Genomic DNA, 20720 nt, shown 5'->3' on the forward strand with positions numbered 1-20720 from the left:
TTACCGCATAACTTTAAGGAAAGGTATTACCCCACAGGCGGTCCCGTATTAATTTGGTTTAAATCCGAACATCGGATCATGGAGAAATTAACGATAATCTTAAATTTTCAACGAATAAAGATGGCTGCAAATATTAATAAACAACCGAAGTGAAATATGGCAATTTTTAAAGGAATAAATGAAGCTTTTGCCTCTTTTCCCTACATGTACCAACACTGATTTCTCATTATTTATTAGAACTATTACACATTTCTGTGTTATTAAAAGAACCAGCGATCGCAATAGCCATAAAAAATCACTGTGATTTAAAAATCGCAATCCCTCTTCACTGATAATGAAAAATCGCTATTTACCAACTTTGAAGGATTTGGTTTCAGTTATATACAATATGTATGTATAATCAAAAACTAAAGGAAACTAATTATTTCAATAAGCCGACTAAGTACGTATCACAAAATATTAACTATACAAAATAAAATACTCGGGCCCATTCCCGTTGGCGTTTTCGTTTCTAAGTCGCTGTCGATGGTAAATCCGGAAATTTGTAAATTGAAACGGCGTAGAGAATAGAGTCCGACCTGAATATAAATTAATTCAAGAACAAATGCTTAAAAAAAAAAATTTAATAATAATAAAAGAAAAACATAAACAAATAACTAAATAACATTACAAAAACAAAATATGTTTTAAAAAATAGTATACCGCTTATACATATCATTGCAATATTTTGTTCCATAGTCTTTTTCTTATTCAATGTAAAATAAATATTTAGTTCATTCGAAATAACATTTCTTAGTTGTAATCACACATAGTAGTAAAAATATGCAGTTTCTGCTGACTATAAATGTGTTTTCAATACAATTTGTTAATAAACAGTAACAGTAAAATAGTAATGAAAGTATTGTTGTAACGTAAATAATTTAACAATCCAGTGATAAGAACCCGAAAGTTTTAGGAATTCAGCGATTAATTCAAGGATAATCGTAACAATACATACAGTCACGAAACTATAAATACGGAGGAGACATTTTAGCATTCTTTGGCTATTTCCTCTTCGTTTATTTAATGTTTATTACTTTTTTTATGAAAGAGTAGCTCGTTATCTAACAAAAACCACGTAGATGCATTCTGAGTATGCAGCTTTGTAGTTCATTCAATTTTATTATATGAAGTGCAAATTTTAAATAGCTAGGACTTACCGTTGATTGTTGGCAACTTTTTTGTGGAAGGTGTTGCTGATTTTCTCCATAAAAAAAAATGTCGAACATATTTTGTATGGAAAAAAACGCGTGGACAAAAAATTGCAAAAATCAACGATAAGTCCTTTATTATACTGAAATTAAAAAAACTGCATACTCAAAAAGTTCTATAAAATCTGATTAAACAGTTTAAACTTTGATGAACATTTGTTAAAATTGTCGAATTTTTATAAATTTTCTGCAAAGTTTGAAATTCTGATTTACAGGGTTTTGTTTAGATAGTAATAACAATAATAACAATAATAAAAATTTTTTAAACAAAGAAAAATAGCCAGAACTTGCTAAAATGTGTCTTTTCTATTTACATTCTCGCCACCGTACATCATAAAAACGAAACACATTTATGACAGGAGGAAAAAATAAAAATTAAATAACATGGAATGAAGTGCGAAAACAGTAAAAAGCATCGACCAAACACGGCCGTTGCCGATGGCGATTCTTTTGGCCGATACTAGCCGATGCCGATGCCGATTAAGCGGTCGGACTCTAGTAGAGAAGTTCTTAACAAATAATCAGGACCGGTTTTTCGGGCTACTTTCGAGCAAATGAGCGTAAGAATGAAAACTCCCACAAAAGTGAAGAAACTGGCCAAAATCAGCCCACACGTGGTCGAGCTGAAAAACACTTAATGGCATAACGAATTTTTCTATGTCGTTAATGAACTGTTTTCGTTTCAAAATGAAGAATATCGATATATGTATTTGCGATAAATGTCGATAACGCCAACAGTGATGTCAAATTGTTTTATTTCGTTTTCAAACGACAGCGCCAACAGGAATAGGCCCGTTTACTTCAACGTTTTATGATAACTATATAGACATTACTATTAGAATGAGAGACGTTTAATAGGGTAATTAAAAAAAATACATATATAAATGCGAGCTTGTACAACCCCAATTATCTATTTGTATGCAAATACATACATATACATATATGTGTGTGCGGGAATCCGATAAAAACTACTATAAGTTCTACATAACAGCAGTAATATAAATTACCGGGATTATATATCAAGTTGGTTAAGATTATATTATAAAAAAAAAACTATTATTTTAATATCAAAAAAAAGTAGTGTAATATATGAATATAACTTTTTTAGCAACTAACATATAACATAGTATGAAAGCTAGTATAGTCAATATTATTAAGTAAAAATTATATACTACATACATAAAAACAAAATTGTACTTATTAGAAAAATAATGTATATATGTATCTATATTGCATCTAGAAGAAAGTTATTACTATATACGATTAGCAATAGCAAAACAGAAAAAATACTAACATAAATGTGTTTTAATTCAAATTTGTTTGAGTAGAAAACAGATGCGAAATGCTAGGGCGAACACCCTAGCAAAAGTATGCTGTTATCATAAGAAAAGCAATTTGCTAACGATGTCGCAATGGCAAAAAATGCTAAACGTGCATTAGAAATGTGTCATATTTCCCAAAAAATTGCATGCAAGGATTCCTATTATAACGCTGAAATTTGAAATCTAGGACTAATTTGTTTTATTATATTTTTTTTTTTACAAAATTAACATCAATTACTGCACAAACTCATTTTCGCTTCTTGTTAGTATTTCTTTGACCAGCAAACACTTTTTTCGAACGTTTTGTGTACGATTTCGAATTGGAGTGCCGTTTTTCTTCCCATTTCATTTGTTTTGCGGATGATTTGTCCTTATTGAATAGGGCATTTGAGGTACCATGTCCCTTTGTTTTACCCGTTTCTTCTAGCAGTTCTGCAAAATCATCAGCCGCGGCGAACAGTGAACTCATATCTACAAATTAAAATGCCAACATTAAATAGAGAGAGCATAAAGCAATATTTAGTTGTACTCACCATCACTATGCTTAAGTTTCTTTGCGAAACTCTTTTCATTCAATGCAACTGGTCGTTTGCGAGTCTTTTTCTTTCGAGTAGTTGACAAGCCGTCTTCATCATCATCATCATCATCATCATCTCCCTCATCTTCACTCATATCTTCCGACATGCTCTCTTCACCATCGTCGCTTAAATCGTCTGGGCCATCCTCCTCATCAAGTGACATTGAACCAGCATCATCATCTTCCTCGCCATCAATCGAACGGTCATCATCGTCAGACACGTCGTTATCTCCGGCAAGATCACCCTCTTCTATATTATCATCACCCCAATCTGCATCAATATCTTCCACATCATCTTCGTCATCATCTCTAGAGGCTTTTTTCTTTTTCTTTTTACTGTCAGATTTTAATTCTCCGCCTAGCTCTTTGAGGAAGTCAAGCTCTTCTTCTCCGTCCTCAGCATCGGCTGCTGCTTTAGCTTTTTTGCCAAAATAGCTACCAAGATATTCCTCAAATTCATCGTCTCCAACCTCGCCTTCTTTCAATTGTTCATCTTCCTCATTTTCAGCAACTTCCTTCTTCTTTATTTTATTAACGACAGTCTGATGGCGTTTTTGCTCCAGGAAATTAAAAATGTACATTTCGTCTTCAGTGCAGTTTGCTTTCGTTAGAGACTTAACCGGTTTTCCACGTGTTCCGAATGACACATAGCGTTTATGTGTGATTATGGGGGCCTCATCTTTTTGATCCAATTTTTTTGGATTCTTAAAAGCAAAACGTTCAAGAAAATGTGGTAAACCGAAATCGCGCAATGGATCGCCGTAATAATCGATCCTTTTTTCTGTAATCATGCGAATAAATTTGTAAAAAAAATTATCACATTATATCGTATATCTACTTACGTTGCAAAATATTATTCGCAAAAACTTGAACTGTAGGATGGAAATGCTCGCGGAGCAGTAACAACTCGTGTCGCAATGCAAATTCAGCGCCAGCGAACGAGGGCACTCTGTGATAAGGGTCATATTTGTTTGGTGCAATATCTCGTACTTTTGCATCGGCTACAGATGATTCCAATTTTGCATGATGCCATGAGGAAATCGTTGACGGGTTTATTTTAGATTCTTCCAAATCATTACGTTCTTCCAAATTCTCTTCATTTGCAGTTTCTTCTTCATCGCGTATATCCTCATACTTTTCTTCGCCATCGCTATCAAATTTGGACAGCTCCGCATCGTCGGATTTCACTTTAGGTGCAGTTGGTGCAACATTGGTGGAATTATCTTTAGTTTCGTACGGACTTACACCACCTGCCAGCTCTTTGCGGCTACGTAATAATTTGTTTATCACTATAAGGCAACCGGCAGCCATATTTGGCGGCATGTAAAGTGCACATTGCAGCAATCGCTTAATAAATGCTTGCGCACGCTGTACATTTCCATCTATATGTATTGCCCGATGGATGATATGAAGTAGTTGCGCAGCTGTTTTAACACCCACGTTTATGACTTCAAGGTCATGCATTTTCTTATAGAGTGCATTGTAGAAACGATCGGATTTCTCCGTTTTCACAGTCATTAGCTGCAAAAGCAAACCAAGTGTCTGCACAGAAACGCGGATATCAGCTAAATGTACCATCCGATAGATTGTGTCTTGCATATCCTTGCTAAGAATTTCACTTGAGCCTTCTGCTGGTTTTGCCTCTAAAATCGCCTTTTGTAAACAACGTAAAATGGCTTGCATTGTCCGATTGTTGACAGCACCTTTTTCTACAAGCACCTTAAACAGCGCAAAACAAATATTTACTAACTTAGTGCAAACTTCTGGCCGACCTGAAGTTGCGATACTTGCTAGGAAGCAAAGTGCAAAGTGTTGAGCCCTTTCAGAGATGTTGTTACGGAAAAGTAGCTTCTCGGATTCTGCGACAATAACACCGCACATATTTGGATGACGATGGGCAACTTCACTAAGATGANACCAACGGGCATCTGAGGCATCACCTGTAGCAAAAAATCAAATATTACACGGTTATAGGCTACATACTATATATGGAAATGGTAAATTTTATATGACTACTCACGCTTGGAAAAAGCCGTCAGTTCGGCTTCGAATGCATTTTTGCATAAATTGTATAATTCCATTTGCTCAGACTCTTTCATGTCCAGTACTTCTTCCGATGAAGGATACTCAGGGTACTAAATTATAGGCGACTTTCTAAATGTTCTTCTTCCAAATTGTATGTGTTGATTACTTACAACATTAAACCATTTTTTATTTGTATCAGCATCATCCTTTTCATCTTTCTGCTGTTGTCGCTTCTTTTCGCGTTTGGCAAAGTAGTCATTCTCATCATTCTCAGTGTCCTCCTGCTTATTGTGCTCTTCCTGCAGTCCATGAGATCCTTTCCTTTTGTCTCCTTTTAACTTTTTCTTCTTGCCCTCCTTCTTCGCTCCTTTCAAGTCCTTGACAGCGGCCTCTTCCAAAATCTGGCCATCGTCATCGAATACAATCTTTTTATTTTGGGCTTGTGTTGAGATGCTGATGCCTGATGCTGCTGGCGGCGCCATTTTAAAACAATCACAATTATTTTAATTAAAATTGCTATGCAAGAAAATAAGCAAACCCAATCACCAAAAACAGAAATAACACACGTGCGATGAAGTAAAATGTCAACTGTCAAAAGTCAAAAGTCAACAGTGCTGTGAATTGAGGGGAAAATGTTTGGGGTTTTCGCAGTAATAATCGATCATAAAATGTACTGAATACGAACTTTCTGATTTCATCTATTTTTTACATAACCAGTTATAATTTAAAATTTATTGTATTTTAATAACTGTTCATTGCAATAAAAGGCCTCCTTCAAGTACTAAGTTTCAGCATTGAAGTCCTGCTGATAAGTGAAGAGCGTTTATTTAGGTATGACTCTTGAAGGTAAAAGGTATTACAGTTGGTACATAAAAATGCAGCCCTTCAAACCGCAAAAATGTTGGTATAACAACAGAAAACGAAAAATACCAATAAATTTTTGTGTTTTTCAGGTGTATGTTGAATTAATTGTGATCCAAGTGAAATTCAGTGCAGTTTCTGTACAAAATTGTTACCTAAACTAAAAGGAGCATAAGAAAGATTCAATACATAATCCGAGCATAAAAAGCCAAGGAGGTGGAACCATTTCTGGATAAAATGAATGAGGCAGCTTTGGCAAGTATGATCTACAACGATCCCATAGGCATATACGAGCAGCCCAGGTACATGTACCTTGATTCAAAGAAATCATCATAATTTACACTAATTTTATGCTTGCAGGCCACGTTTTATTTTCAAAATGCCGCGTGTGGTGCCCGATCAAAAGGCTAAATTTGAAAGCGACGAACTATTTCGTCGCCTCAGCCGCGAAAGCGAGATACGCTATACTGGCTATCGCGAGCGTGCTTTGGAGGAACGACAAATGCGTTTCCACAACGGTTGTCGCGAGGGTCATACCGAGATCTCGTTCGTTGCATCGGGCACCAATCTGCAGCTAGTTTTCAATGCAACACAGAATCCGTACTTGCACGATAAAGAGTGCGACTTTGACAAGGAGCACGGTAAAGTGTACATAAAGTCGTACTTCATAATGAATGGTGTGTGCGTACGTTTTCGTGGTTGGCTAGACTTGGAGCGTTTAGATGGTTCGGGCTGCCTAGAATTCGATGAACGACGTGCTATGCACGAAGATCAAATATTGCGGGAGCAGATCGAAAGATACAATTTAAGGCTGCGAGAATTTGAAGACTCAAAACGTGCATATCGTGATAGTCGACCAGAAGTAGATATGGAAGCTGTACGTCGTGGTGTGCCCTCAGGTGGCATTGGTGTAGGGGCTAGTATGTGGCGGCGTTAAATAAGGCTTAATGAGTTTGGAGAGAGGAGCGAAAAGATCCATTCACTATAAAAAAACTTGTAAGAGTGTTGTGGTTAAGACTAAATATAAACCAAACTAAATACTCGAATATTCATCTAATGCTTCAATCAACAATTCAATCAATTATCAATAATTATTATGTACTAATTAAATTTTATTGATTAAAATATAAGCATAAGTTGTGGCAGTTGATATTCAAACTTTTACTATTATTAAGTTAAACCTACTTTTGTATTATTTCGTACACTTTTGCTTTACCTATATTTTTTAATTAAAGTTTCTTGTACGAGTAAAATTATCCAGGAGTAGTTTTTAGTTTATTTTATTTGAAATATAGGTTAGGCTGCTATGTGTCAGCAATACAGAATTTTATAATCGTTTAGTTTTTGTTTGTTGAGAAAGTTGCGTGTGATTTTCTTACAAACTTTGCTTCTTTTTTCGACAGTTTTCTTCTTCATATACGAGGAAATTGCTTGAGCGCCTGTCGCACTGCGACCGGCACTGGTTGTTGCTATAGTTTTTGTATTCAAACCGCCGGACCAAGGAGTTCTCTGATTTATTCCCCGCTTGGTTTCTTTTTCAGTGGATACGGAGATTTCATTATTCCAAAATTATTTTTATGACTTTCGCCACCTTGCCATCATTTAATAATATTAACTTATTGATAGTGATTACATTCGGTCCAGGCCGGTTAACCTGACACGCGTTGTTGTTGTTGTAGCAGCATACAAATTCCCCAAAGAGTTTTTGGGGAGTGTTGCTGGAGTGACAGTCCTTGGCCAAATATAAATCTGGGTCGTTCCGGTTACGTAGACCCGACTGTCGTGGGAACGCCTGACACGCTTGAAGGCGTCGTCATATAGATGGTTGAATAATTTTAAATGCTACCTGTTCACTAACGATTAAATTAATGCGTAAAAGTGTTTTATATCTTACTTTATTTAATATTTTCGTACAGGTTAAATATGTCAGTTTTAATGGAATATGTTTAACATAACATTAAAGTTTGTAATCGACAAAAACACATCTTCATAAAAATTTCTGGTATATGTATGTATAAAGTTATGAACTAAAATTAACGGTGTGCTTCAATGCACTTCTTTAGCGAAATTGCAAATTCGATATGCGCAACCCAATACTGTCCTTGCCAATTTGACTCACTTCACAGACGGTGCAAAGCTGTCCCTTGTATTGCGTATCGAAAGAGGCACCACAGAATGGGCACGTCACCTCTGGTTTACCGCGGTATAACGGCTTATAGCTTATACCACAAATGTTAAATGGATTGAACTCTTCATACTGCAATTGGTGCTCGTCTATGGGATTAACTTCACAGGCCTGCAAGATTTTGCGTACTTGTTGTGCGACTTCTGGTCGTGGACCCAACTCAAGTAGTCGTCGGGCGAAAGATGCAGCCGTCTTATAGTTCTTCAGTTTAAAGAACATATTCAAAGCTGTGCGTAACGTAAGGATCTGATGGACAGGCTGTAGTTTGCAATGCGTGAAATAGGCGGCCATTTCACAGAGGCGCTTTTGCTCCTCTAACGTAGACTTTGGCATACCCTTCCGTTCGGTTTCCATTTTCAAGCCAAGTATGTATTCGGAACAGATCTTCAACAATTGCTGTGTTTCTGCGATATCCTGCTTTGTCTCCACCACCAACAGTGGTATGTGTAACAAAATGGAATGGAATTTTTCGATAGCTTCTGTAAATTTACCAGCTGTGGTGAGCTGGTAGCCGGCTTGCAACCGTTGCACTAAATCGTTTAATTTTACACCCAATGCCGGGCGTTGATTTTTCGGATTGGTTTCGCCGGTGTTGCGAAGCGGGTATGCGGACAGTGACTGCAAATTGGGCATAGCTGTAAAACTTGTGCGTGCACAAGTGTAATTCTGCAAAAATAATGTTTTAAAAGGCTTGAAATTAATAACACCCAATTGATCGTTGAGTAGCCGGAATGCCGATTCAAAGGAGCCAGCTTTAACATGATCTACTACAAGAGGCGAATGATTAGCCCAGTGCTGGGGAGCAGAGAGCCCTTTGCTTGGTGCAGCATAAAAGCCATTATCCAAAGCAGAAGCTTTAATTTTCGAGGCAAGTTCTTCTGGCACTACCAAATCTTCATCACCTACATCCCAGCCAGCGCCCTCCTCACCAACACCTTCTGCACCAGGTTCGCTATCGAGAGCGTCATGCATTTCATCGTCACCGTCTTCTCCGAGACCCAAGTCTGCATCTGCACCCCAACCGTCACCTGCGCCGACATCATCCAACACAGCTGCATCGGCATTGGCGTTAAGCGCTTGCCGTGCAGTGGCACTAGTGCCTGCACGTGTAATCATGGCACCTTCAAAGAAGCCCTTCGACACGGTCAGTAGTGGCCAGTTACTTTCCACTTGCTGAATAGGTACAGGTGGCTGGAGCAACGTTGCATTTGGATTGACCACGGGCAACTCATTACCTTCCTGGGTGATCGTTGTCTCTAATTGACCTGCTTGTTCTTGAAAACCATGCGTCGCAGCGGTAAGATAGGCCAGCGAAAGTTGGCCGCAGTTTTTAAGAATGTTTACGCGTTCCTTGACATCACCCAACAGCAGGGCACCCTGGTACTGGGCTGAAACATCTTTGCGAATTTCTGCAATCTTATTCATCTTCTTAAGTTTTTCGAGATTGCCAGTTATTAAATATAGAAAACTGAGCTTGTCAAAGTTTTTGGTGCGTTGGTAGCACATCTCGACCACTTGATGATTACCCTATAATGCAAGGTACATACATACACATGTGTTATTATTTAATGCTGAATTAAAATTAAAAAATATCAGTTCCTATGCCTACCTGTAGCAATGCGGCTTGCCCTAGTCGATCCCAACAGTCCTTATCATCGAGTGCCTTAGCTGCTTCTAATGCAATTTCGATATTTCCACATTCTAAGGCCAAACCGAATCGCGTTTTCTCGTCCTTGACAAAATGTAGCGCCACTTCAGGATATCCTTTTTGTTGCAGATAGGCAATGATACTCTGGCCCACAAGGCGTGCATTACGCACCATATGCAATACTTCATCGTATTTACGATTGATTAGAGCCAGCTTAAATTTATATTCTGTCGAATCAATATGGAGTACACGTGTACGACATTCCCGATCCAGGCAAAATACTTGATTGCCTTTAACACGAGTCAAGTAAATGGGCAAGTCAAGTGTGCGGATAATACCGTGGTCACCGTTTGTGATAGCGTATTTAATGTGATTGCTGGTGGTGTAAATAAAGACACCCGAGTCATCCCAGGCACCTGACTTGACGCGACAGTTCTCCTGGATTGTGCACAAATATTGCAGGCGGCGATCGCAAATGGTAACTGAGTGCTTGCAGAGCAACGCTACCAGCGACATGTCGGCAGACCAAACAACATAACGACACTTGGCCAATTTGATGCAACCAACAGATACTAATCGCTGTACCTCATAAAGGGTGACATATTCTGGATCACGTATCAACAGCATTCCAGTGCCAGCGTAAAAGATTTCCTCACAGAAGGTTGGTATTTTTTTAGTAACCTCATTTTTGAAGTTCTTTATTGCCAACTGCTGATTACGGTCGAGTACAGCAAATCGATTACGGGCCACCCAGATTGCGGTTATACCGGATGAACGTTTTGATTCCGTCTCATTTTGCGATTCAGAATCTTTGGGAATTTGATATAAGTCATACGTGCTATTCTCTAAATTGTTAGTACGCGTGCAAATGAGTACCGCATTTAATGCCGGATTATAAGACATGCTGTGCACTGGCGATTTACCACCTCCACGTAATTGCATGACAACTGTGTCTTTAGTAGTTGTGAAGTCAAGTTTGCGTAGAAAACGATCCTTTACATAATAGAGCAAATTACCATGCACGGCATAAGCTGGACGTTCGCGCTCTAATTTGAATACAACCATACCTGAAAAGGAAAATCATTGAATTATAATCAATAACATAAATGTGTTAACTCAATTTCTTACCGCCATCGTGTCCAGCGGCAAACAAGTTCAAGGTTGGATGAGCAGCAAGTATCCAGAAACGTTCACCATCACGTCGAAATGTGTATAAGCACTGGCGCTTAGTCATATCCCAAACCCGTATGCTACGGTCTTCACCATTGGAAAGAATTAAATCTTGTCTAGGATGGAAAAGCACACAGGAAACGTTGTTGTAGTGACCGCGGCATGTGTCCACTTCCCAAGCTTTGTATTCATTCATACGCCATAGTTTTACAAGACGATCATCTGCTCCTGATACAATAAGTGGCAGAGTGGGATGGAAACTGGCCCAATTAACACCACGATCGTGACCTTCCAAAACATGTTTGACTACAGCATCGGCTTGGCCGAAAAGATCTGTAGCGCCCGGATGTCCCTTTAAATGGTCATCTAAACCACCGGGTCCAGGCGCAACATTCTTTTTACGCAGTCCAGAAATGTCCCAAACTCGCACTGTTTGATCCAACGAAGCAGACACTATTTGATCTTCTGTTGGATGGAACTGTGCGCTCATCACATAATGATTATGCCCAGTGAGCACACAAATACAATTACGGGACTGCCAGTTCCAAATTCGAATAGTTTGATCGTCTGAGGAGCTGAGAATCCATGGGTACTCATGATGGAAAGCCACCGTGCGCACGTAATCCAAATGAGCCAAGAGAGTAAATATACAACGGCGTTGTTTATAATTCCAGACCTTAATCTTATAATCATCGCCTCCGGACACAAACAGTGGCATTTGTTGATGGAATGCGACACTTCGCACAGGGCCATCGTGCTCATCGAATTTTTCAAGCAAGGTGTGCATGCGGTAGTCCCATAGTTGGATGACGCCAGTGTGTAAACTGGCAAGAATCCATGGTCGTTTGGGGTGAAAAGACAAGCCTTTAACACGTGCTGACTTTGATTCAAAGTTGGTCAACATCTTTGGAGTATTTTCATGCGCCAGATTTCGATTTTACGAACAAATGTGGTGGTCGCTCCGATGTACTATTACCTTCGTCCCGTTGATTGATGAGTTGTCGGCAGTTAAGTTTTTTCTTCCTTTCTACACTATGTGAGCTGTAATTTTAAATGTTTATATTTTAGACACTATATTTCCTGTTTTTATAATAATTTGTGGAATAGCTTAATATGTATAGCAAATTAACACAATTTTTATAAAATTGGACCGATAGAAAAATATACCTCCCTAGCTGAAAAAATGACACGTCAAGTTAGTGATGGCACGATTAATCGAATAACCGATTATAATCGGTTATTTTCATTCGGTTAACGACTTAATTGTATCGAAATTTTCCTTTCGATTAATCGAGCGATTACCCGATTAATTTTTCAAAATAATCGAAAAGAAACCATCAAAAATTTACTAATTTACGCACACAATAATGTAGGAATCAAAGTAAGTTGAGTTGTTTTATACACTCTCTTATTCTGCAAATTTTTTAAACAATATTTTTTGCCAAAGGCCGCAACACAAGCTTAACCTAAGTAGCTACTAAAAAATCACAACCCAGGTACGCACATATTTTCATTTTATTTTCCGAATTCGGTGTTGCGCATTTTCCTCTTTTTTATACCATTACCAAACAGACGAATACCAAAAATGAGCGGTAAATGCCAGGTACTTAACTCTTGGAATTTTTCATATAAAAATTGAATGGCCTACAAAACTGCATACTGATAATCTTTCTAAGAAATCTAATTAAAAAACTGTATTTTTTTTATTTATTTTTTTAATATTGCACAAAGTTTGATATACTTATATTTCTAAGTTTTTTTTTGCCAAAGAATAAGCTATATTTAAAAAATAACTAAAATTAAATAACCCAAAAAAATCTTGTTGTGCGCTATAATTTTGACACGGGGTGTAAGTCAGTTTTTATAACTTATAAATTGTTTTTATTAATTTTCGATTTTAATCGAAATGACCGATTAATGGGTTAATTTCTTACGATTAGTTGCAATTATTAATCGAGTGCCTTCGATTAATCAATTAACCGATTAATCGACTATTAATTTTTTTTTGCCATGACTGCGTCAAGTTAATCTAGAACTTGCCATACCTTCGAAATATACAGTTCGTTGTAAGCAAGTTCCACTGTACTGAATTGAATCTCAAAATAGTTCTTCAGTTTTGTTGTCTGGGCCGCAATTTAAACCAATAAACAAAATATTTTCATCAAAATATTAAAGAAAAATGATAGCAATTTAGGAGTAGCACTTCTGCGCCATGACACTAGCACATCGCGCACTTTTCACCTGGTTCATTGTGCTTGTCTTCCTAATCTTACTGTGCTTACGTTTGGATCCACGAACGCACTGGAGCTGGTTTGTTACTTTCATACCGCTATGGGTGTTTGACGGCATATTAATTATTTACGTTGTTATTAAAATTATACGGAAATGGCGAAATTTGAAACGTCTCAAAGAGTTGTTAATCTACTACCAGTGGTACATATGCGGTGTGCTGCTTAAGATTGCTTCCCAGCTGATGATCTGTTTGCGGTTGGAGTATCCACAATGGGAGATATCAATTTTTGTAACAATGGTACCCATTTGGATATTGCTTTCAGCGTTCATTGTGTACGTATTTGGGCGATTGAACAAGATTGAGTCTTGGTGATACATGTGCACTATGTAAATTCATTTCTTATACGTATGTATGTGTGTATTTCATTACTTTATTTTTTTTTAGATAAAACATGCTATACAATAAAATTAATACAATTAATTTCTAGAAACCATATTTGCTTTGCGTAGCTCGTCGAGTTTGACGGTTGGCAGACCACATTGCCTGTAATTCAGCTTCGTTGGCCTTCGCTTTATGTGCCAGATAAGTTATTTGATGTTTTCGTCTAGTGCCTGCCGCTGGCTCTTCATCAACTAGCATCCCAGTGGGTTGATAGGCAGTAGAAGATGCTAAAGCTGTTCGCATCCATTCCTCTCTACTTGGTAGTACTTCAGCACTTGAAATATCCACGACCTGTATGTTCTCTTCTTTTCTTCTTCGCTTTGCAGTACTTCCAGCTAATGCTTGTATGGCAGTTTGGTCCAATATGGCTTTATTATGATTATGTTCAGCCGAAAGTTGCTCGTAATCTATTTCCATAGTTTCTACTTGGGCTTTTTCTTGCTCAGCAGCTTTATTCAAGAACTCTGTGGCTGCATTGACCATTTTAGCTGCACGTTGCGCTACTATTGCGTTGATTTCATTCATGCTAACCTCAGGCAGTTTATCTTCAGATTTAAGTGAAAAGAAGTCGCCACCTTCATCACTATTCTCGTCGCTGTCGCTACATTCAACTAATGTTATTTTTGGCTTGGCTGCCGATTTTTTCGTAATTCTCTTCATACCATCCACACACTCGGTATTATGTGCGGGGCGTCGATTTTTTACAGTATCCGGAATAAAAGGATTAACTGCTGTGGGTTTTGGCATTTCATTCGCTTTATTATTTGTGCCACTATCTGGTTTGTTCGCAGTTGTAGCTTTGCTGAAATTTTGTTCTGATTTTGCCTGCGGTAACATATTCAGCAGACTACATTTCTTTTGCCCTTTTGGTAAAGACTTGATTTTACTTTTGCCTGTCATATCTTGATCAACATCATTAAATTCTTTTAATGATGGTATAGTAATTCTAACAGGACCTTTATTAGGCGCTATTAGTACAGGCTTAGGTTTCACTTCTTCAACAGGTTGTGACGCTTTTTTATGTAAAAACTCATCGTCTTCTTCTATAATTACGCTGCTGTCTACTTTGTTTTTGGGTAGAGGAAGCTTGGAAAATTTAGGAGCCAATTCTTCTAGTTCTTCATCTTCGATTTTTGAATTATTTATGTTTTTAGGTTTAGGCAACGACAGGCCATGCGATATTTTAGCTGGATTAGGCAACGCAGTAAATTCTGTTGGTGCATAGTCATCCTCATCGTCACTAATCGTGCCATTGGCTATTTTTTCATTGGTTCCATTGGATCCGGGGGCAGTTCCTTCTCTGGCTTTTGCATTGGAAGTGAGAGTATCGTCTTCGCTGTATTCCGAGTCCTCATCACTGCTGGCCGCATAGGCAACTAAAGACATGTTTTTAGGTGGTTTAAAATCCGATAAATAATTTGTAAAGGGCAGAAATAAAACTTGTTTTTTTCCAGTGAAAATAAATTGTTTACACCAGGCAAAAGTGACAGCTGATTTTAGTTTATTTCGCCAGCGTCGCATTTGCGAAATGCGTTTATAAAAAATGGTATACAAATCAACACCCACACCATTAAACTTGGCATGCAACTGGTTGAATCAACTGCTTAAAATTTGCAGAGATTATTCAACCGGTTAAATGAGCCAGTACCGTCTGGTCAGGTGGAGTCATCCCACCCTTCTTCAACGTAAACTCCAAGCGAAACGTTGGGCGTTGTCGTAACTCCTTTACTTACAACGCCACCTAATCCTGACATTAGTCCGTCCATGTCTCTTTTATTTGTTGCTTTTTTTCTTTCAATACGATAGCGACCTCCCCTAGTATTTCACTACAACATCAGGCACGACTAATATTTTGGTTTGTGTAGCTAATACCATGGCAGGCGGAAATAACCCCCCAACCGACGAGCTAGCTTGGGATGCAAGGTGCCTGCATGCCGCCTCCTCAGGTACAAATATGCAGCTACATATGGACAATGGATAACACCAAACGTAGAGAGATTATAAAGCTGCACAAACTGATAAAAACCAGTGAGCCTCTAACTTCCACCAGCGGTAAATTTCCGACGGAAATTGGGAAGGTAAAAGTCTCCAAATTAATGGCTTCTAACGGAATATGTTCCTATTTAGCGCACCACAGACGTGGGCACCCGAAAAGATATCTGCTTGTGGCAGAGCCTCCGCTAAGTAACGTCAGAAAGCATCTAATACGAATTGACGGACGAGGTCCAGAGGTTCATAAAAAAACACTGTATCCGACAGCGTACAGACAGGCCATAAGCGGAATTCTCAAGGAGTCGATCTAAACTTACACCAACTCTTCACCTGTGAATGCCGTTTTAGGAAAACAACCGCCCGACGTGGACGATACAGAAGTTCATCTGCATCGTGAGATTCGCACCACCCTTGCTCAACTCTGCTCTGGATACTGCAGCAGGTTAAACTCCTACCTGAGTAGAATAAACTCAGATAAGCGCAACGTATGTTCGGCTTGCGGAAAGTTATCCCATGGCTCGACACACCTCTTCGCATGCCCACTAAACTAACACTCCTCTCCTGCTGGTCCAACAGACTAGTCGGTGTAGCACACTTTTTGGGACTAAGTGCTAAGTAAGCAGCTACTAAAACAACGGAATAAGCATTTGATGCTAAAAAATGGGTCTGGCGGGAACAGACTACTTACCAAGCTCCTCAACTTGTCGATGGCCTCTGTATTTATACCTGCTTTGCGGAAAACAGGGAGAGTAAATCCACTACAAAAGCCCTGAGAACTAGCCAATAAAGGAAGTCTTATCGCCCGATAATACCTCTCTTCTGAGCAGTAAAAATACTAGAAGCCTTGCTACTCCCGCGCTATATCTGCCACCTGTTCCCAGCAAAGCATCAACATGGTTTCCACATCAAGATAACTCGTGGCCTTAACAGCAATCGCTTCCGTGAATGAACCGTCTTAGTAGCAATGTTCCGTGTAAGGGCTTTCGACACCATGTTCCACTCTACGCTGCTAGAACCCGAACGTGTCTCTCTCTCTTTCTCTTCTCTAACACAGGGACTCAACCGGAAAACGGCGAATAGCCACTAGCATTCGGGACCAAACATGAAACCCGAGAAAAATTAAATAGGGGACTCCACAGTTTGGTGTCCTTTCCCCACGCCAGCTCTATTTCTATACTTAGAAGCTCTCTAACCACCTGAGGAAGTAGCGCTGAACTCATGTGCTGATTGTTCGCTATTGCCGCACTTGCAGACTACAATCTTTATCATCTGAACGAAAGAGGTCAGGATGCAGCCAGGATTTCTCTGGTACACCGATTCCGACCATCGACCATAAACCACTCGAAAGTCCTAGAGGTTACTTCTGATAACCCTTGCACCCTTCCTTCACGCGCACAGCCGCAATCGCCAACAAAATACAGAGTCACAGCAAAGTCCCCAATCCGCTCGCCGGAAGCACAGAGCTTTGGATAGCTACTGATGTCTTGTGATGTCGCCAGAACATCTTATAGGCAGCGAGGCGCAGGTGTTCAAAGAAAGGAAGCAAATAGTTCTGGATCGGCTGCTATCAACGTGAACTCTTAAACATTCACTTGCTAGAAACAAAATGGCCTCTCCTAGCTAGGCACGTCAGAATATATCTCTACGAACTGAGGGACGAAATGCAGCGCTGCATACAACAACCATTAGACCCAACGTTGTACTGATAGGCGTTCAACGCACTTTATTTTCCCCAGCTAAATCAGACTTTTAAACGCTTCCGAAAGCATACCAAGTTTTGCTGAATATAATTTAATTTTTTTTGGTTACTCACTTTTCTTACCTGCTGTGCAAGTACAGTAACCCAAAAAAAAACTGTATTGTATGCTTATATACTTAGTACGTATGTATGTGTGTATTCCAATCGATTCGCAGGATGCTGCGCTTCGAAAACGAAGACAGCTTCGGAAATACACAACCACCACTAACCGCACCGCGGGAATCAACATAGCCATCATTATTGCTAGTAGCATTATCATCCACCGCCCTTCGACAGTGCCAAAAAACCACTTGGTTTTGCTACGAGTACCAGCAATTTGCCACCTTTGGCGAGCTACCGACAGACCGACCGTTTCAGTCATTTTCGAACATGAGCGCCGTTGGTTTCATCTAAAATAAACGCACCGGTCCGGTTGTTGTCTGAATGAAAAAAAAGTACATATATAAATGAAATATGTGTACTTAAAATACAAAATGAAAACAAAGTAAAAAGAGAATATGCATTTTTTTTTGAATAAAAATTTTCAACGATCAACACTATAAATAGACCAAACGGCTGTATATTTATTACGTGTACTATAAGGGATTTGCAGTGCGGCGTTTGTGAAGAGACAGCAACAACATCCATACAAACATACAAGCATTTGGTGCTCGCAACAAATTAAAATTTTAAAAAATTTTGAAAATTGTGAAACTAGTATTTTAGGGTGATTAGTGTAAAGGCTTTAATATCGGAAGTATTATACCTTGAAAAGAAAACACTGTATTATACTTATGTAAAGTTTTTTAACATAATATTTGCACACAAAAAAACAAAAAAACACTTCTCAAAATGCCCGCATCGAATACGTTAGTTTTGAAAAGTCTTTCAATACTGCTTGGATTATTTTTCATTTTTGTTGGATTACTAAAATTGACGCCAGCCATTAGCAAGGATCTTTTTAAGGATTTGGTAAGCAATAGCTTAAGTTTAAAAGTGGCTAAAAATTCAACATTTTGTGTGTATATACAAGGATGCATACATGCATATATGTATATGCAAAGTGGTTGGAGACACCCGCTTTTCCTCCAAGTGTGAAAAATCAATAACTCTGGAGATATGTATGCCAACATAATTATGCATGTATCTATCCGCATATTTATTATGTACATACATATGTGTATATATGTACACATTTTGGTATACATGATATACATATGTACATATCAGCCGTTTATTTTGAAAGTGGCATAAGTCACTTTACACCACTTGTGCTTAAATGGCCAATTATTTGTATATGAACGCATCGTCCCAAGTGGAAAAGGTTTTGTTGTAAGTAGGGATGGCCAAAAAAAATAAAATAATCGATTAATCATATGATTAATCACAAGCCAAAAAACAATTAATTGCAATTGAGAAATAATCGATTAATGGAATTTTTAAAGGCACTTTTTTACAGTGGGTATTCACAAAAACACTTTTCCATAAAAAATTTAAAATTATCTTGTTAATTAGCCTTAAATAAAGTAAAACGTGTATTTTTAGCGGCGATGGTTGTTTATAATTTAACCTAGTTTGCAAAATGAAGTTGATGCAGCTAGCAAAAAAAATGCTCGATGGATGGATTTTAGACAACTACAAAATTCCTATTTCTTGAACACATTTTTACGATTATTTTACAATTAATCTATTAATAATCGGTTAATAAAAAACAAAACTACGATACAATTAAGTCGTAAATTGGACAAAAATAATCGATTAATTTGATCAAATGAGTAATCGCTGCCATCTCTGGGCATAAGGCATTTTTCTAAAATTAAATAGTATAATAAACTTCAAGTTGCCGTTGACTTTTGGCAATTTTTTGTTCATGCATTTTCTTTCTTACAAAAGATGTTGGAAAACTTTTTTTGTATCGGGAATATGAGTAACACCTTAAAAAAAAAAAAAAACTGCCAAATATCAACAGTAACTCCTATTTATTTCAAGCTTCCACTTTATTATTATATTTATTATATAATAAACTTTAATGGGCTACCAAAGTACATACTATCGTAGAGGCGGCTTCACTTTGTGCTATCAAAACCGTCGATATGATCCTATACATTGGGTTGGGTTCTTTTTCATCAAAGACACTTGATTCTCTTAAAAAAAAATACAAAACAATTATTTCAGTTATGATATAATCTGTTAAAATTTAATTGATATAACTGAAAAGTAGAGTTTTATATATTAGAATTAAAAGTCAAATATCAAAAGTGCTTAGAATAAAAATTGTAAAAAAGCAAGTAATTTTTAAGCAAAACACAAAATCTACTTCAATTCTCATATAAAAATTTAAGATTATCGTTAATTTCTTCATGATCCTATGATCGGATTTAAACCAAATTAGTGAGGTAACACCTTTCCTTAAAAAAAAGGATTCTAGAAATCGGTTAACGTGGTCCAGGGTTATGCGGTAACATACATAAAAAAAAAAAATATTCCGGAGAATTGATAAGCATGTGTTAAGTAATAAAAAATTTGTTTAAAGAAATTTTTCAAAAATAAAGCTGTCAAAATTAAAATTTCTCTATTGATTGAGTGGGTAAAATTTGGAATAATCAACTAAGAATTAACGTATAATGAAGAGTACCTAATTCTTAATTATTTTACTAGAATTAACTACATATTACATTTGAGATTATTCGCAATAAAAACGTTTGGTCAAACTCGCCTACATATCGAATTCCCCAAAATAATAGGGTGATGAACTCGGTTTTTCTAAACAGGTTTCCACCGGTTTTTTTTTCAGTTTTTTGAATTCTTGATTTTTCGAATATCGAATAAACCGGATTTTTTTAATAGAACAAACCGGTTTTTTTTCATTTCATACAAATCTTGACCTCTCTTTAACAGTCTTGAGTTTTTCGAAGTTTTCCAAGGGATTTTCCCAGTTTAAGGGAATTAGAGGTTAAGGGACAGACCTATGTACACTTTTGCTTCACGTCCAAAGAATCTTTTTATGGCAGAAGTAAACTCGAAGGTTTGCCATTATCTTCCGAGGGCGATCGCTATTTGAAAAAACTATTTTTGATGCTGCTGGGACCAGAAATTTAACCATAGGCCTCGCGAGTTTAAGAAGGCGCATTTAAGCACTCGGCTAAGGCGGAAAGAGCAATACTTGAATCCGAAAAAATTAAAATTAGATAAAACTTTCGATCTAAAAAATACTTTGAACTAATTTTGCCTTGCTCATTTTTAAATAAAAGCTATCTTTATTGTACTTCTTGGTCAAG

The 20720-nt window shown here is 37.7% G+C and overlaps 5 protein-coding genes across 5 annotated transcripts; 2 read left to right on the forward strand and 3 right to left on the reverse strand.

Annotated features, from left to right (window-relative positions):
* Window positions 1–2754: 2754 nt before the first annotated feature.
* Noc1 (Nucleolar complex protein 1) lies at window positions 2755–5785 on the reverse strand. Its single transcript, XM_017624629.1, has 5 exons — window positions 5345–5785; window positions 5170–5284; window positions 3992–5089; window positions 3106–3930; window positions 2755–3043 (listed from the first exon to the last, which is right to left on the reverse strand). The coding sequence occupies exons 1-5, from the start codon at window positions 5654–5656 to the stop codon at window positions 2820–2822; spliced, it is 2574 nt and encodes an 857-aa protein (XP_017480118.1). The 5' UTR covers window positions 5657–5785; the 3' UTR covers window positions 2755–2819.
* Window positions 5786–6067: 282 nt separating this feature from the next.
* On the forward strand, window positions 6068–7288 carry Bgb (core-binding factor subunit big brother). Its single transcript, XM_017624630.1, has 2 exons — window positions 6068–6337; window positions 6396–7288. The coding sequence occupies exons 1-2, from the start codon at window positions 6273–6275 to the stop codon at window positions 6970–6972; spliced, it is 642 nt and encodes a 213-aa protein (XP_017480119.1). The 5' UTR covers window positions 6068–6272; the 3' UTR covers window positions 6973–7288.
* A 626-nt stretch (window positions 7289–7914) lies between these two features.
* On the reverse strand, window positions 7915–12244 carry alphaCOP (coatomer subunit alpha). The gene is made up of 4 exons (XM_017624631.1): window positions 12206–12244; window positions 10997–12079; window positions 9830–10935; window positions 7915–9747 (listed from the first exon to the last, which is right to left on the reverse strand). Exons 2-4 carry the CDS (start codon window positions 11940–11942, stop codon window positions 8095–8097), a joined length of 3705 nt encoding a protein of 1234 aa, XP_017480120.1. The 5' UTR covers window positions 11943–12079; window positions 12206–12244; the 3' UTR covers window positions 7915–8094.
* Window positions 12245–13088: 844 nt separating this feature from the next.
* On the reverse strand, window positions 13089–15180 carry LOC108369509 (proline-rich protein PRCC). Its single transcript, XM_017624632.1, has one exon. The coding sequence runs from the start codon at window positions 15096–15098 to the stop codon at window positions 13755–13757; it is 1344 nt and encodes a 447-aa protein (XP_017480121.1). The 5' UTR covers window positions 15099–15180; the 3' UTR covers window positions 13089–13754.
* On the forward strand, window positions 13095–13753 carry LOC108369510 (transmembrane protein 60). The gene has a single exon (XM_017624633.1). It carries the CDS (start codon window positions 13251–13253, stop codon window positions 13641–13643), a length of 393 nt encoding a protein of 130 aa, XP_017480122.1. The 5' UTR covers window positions 13095–13250; the 3' UTR covers window positions 13644–13753.
* Window positions 15181–20720: the final 5540 nt, after the last annotated feature.

The sequence above is a fragment of the Rhagoletis zephyria genome, unplaced genomic scaffold (genome assembly GCF_001687245.7).
Source record: "Rhagoletis zephyria isolate East Lansing unplaced genomic scaffold, Rhagoletis_zephyria_1.1 Rzeph_scaffold_03712, whole genome shotgun sequence".
Classification (NCBI taxonomy): domain Eukaryota; kingdom Metazoa; phylum Arthropoda; class Insecta; order Diptera; family Tephritidae; genus Rhagoletis; species Rhagoletis zephyria.

Excerpts from the sequence above, each read along its gene's own strand:
- LOC108369510 (XM_017624633.1), top strand. The coding sequence starts at position 13,251 with ATGACACTAGCACATCGCGCACTTTTCACCTGGTTCATTGTGCTTGTC.
- LOC108369509 (XM_017624632.1), bottom strand. The coding sequence starts at position 15,098 with ATGTCTTTAGTTGCCTATGCGGCCAGCAGTGATGAGGACTCGGAATAC.
- Bgb (XM_017624630.1), top strand. The coding sequence starts at position 6,273 with ATGAATGAGGCAGCTTTGGCAAGTATGATCTACAACGATCCCATAGGC. Across the intron at positions 6,338-6,395 it reads GGCATATACGAGCAGCCCAG|GCCACGTTTTATTTTCAAAA; the intron begins GTACATGTACCT and ends TTATGCTTGCAG.
- alphaCOP (XM_017624631.1), bottom strand. The coding sequence starts at position 11,942 with ATGTTGACCAACTTTGAATCAAAGTCAGCACGTGTTAAAGGCTTGTCT. Across the intron at positions 10,936-10,996 it reads TGCCGCTGGACACGATGGCG|GTATGGTTGTATTCAAATTA; the intron begins GTAAGAAATTGA and ends TTTCCTTTTCAG. Across the intron at positions 9,748-9,829 it reads GGCAAGCCGCATTGCTACAG|GGTAATCATCAAGTGGTCGA; the intron begins GTAGGCATAGGA and ends CTTGCATTATAG.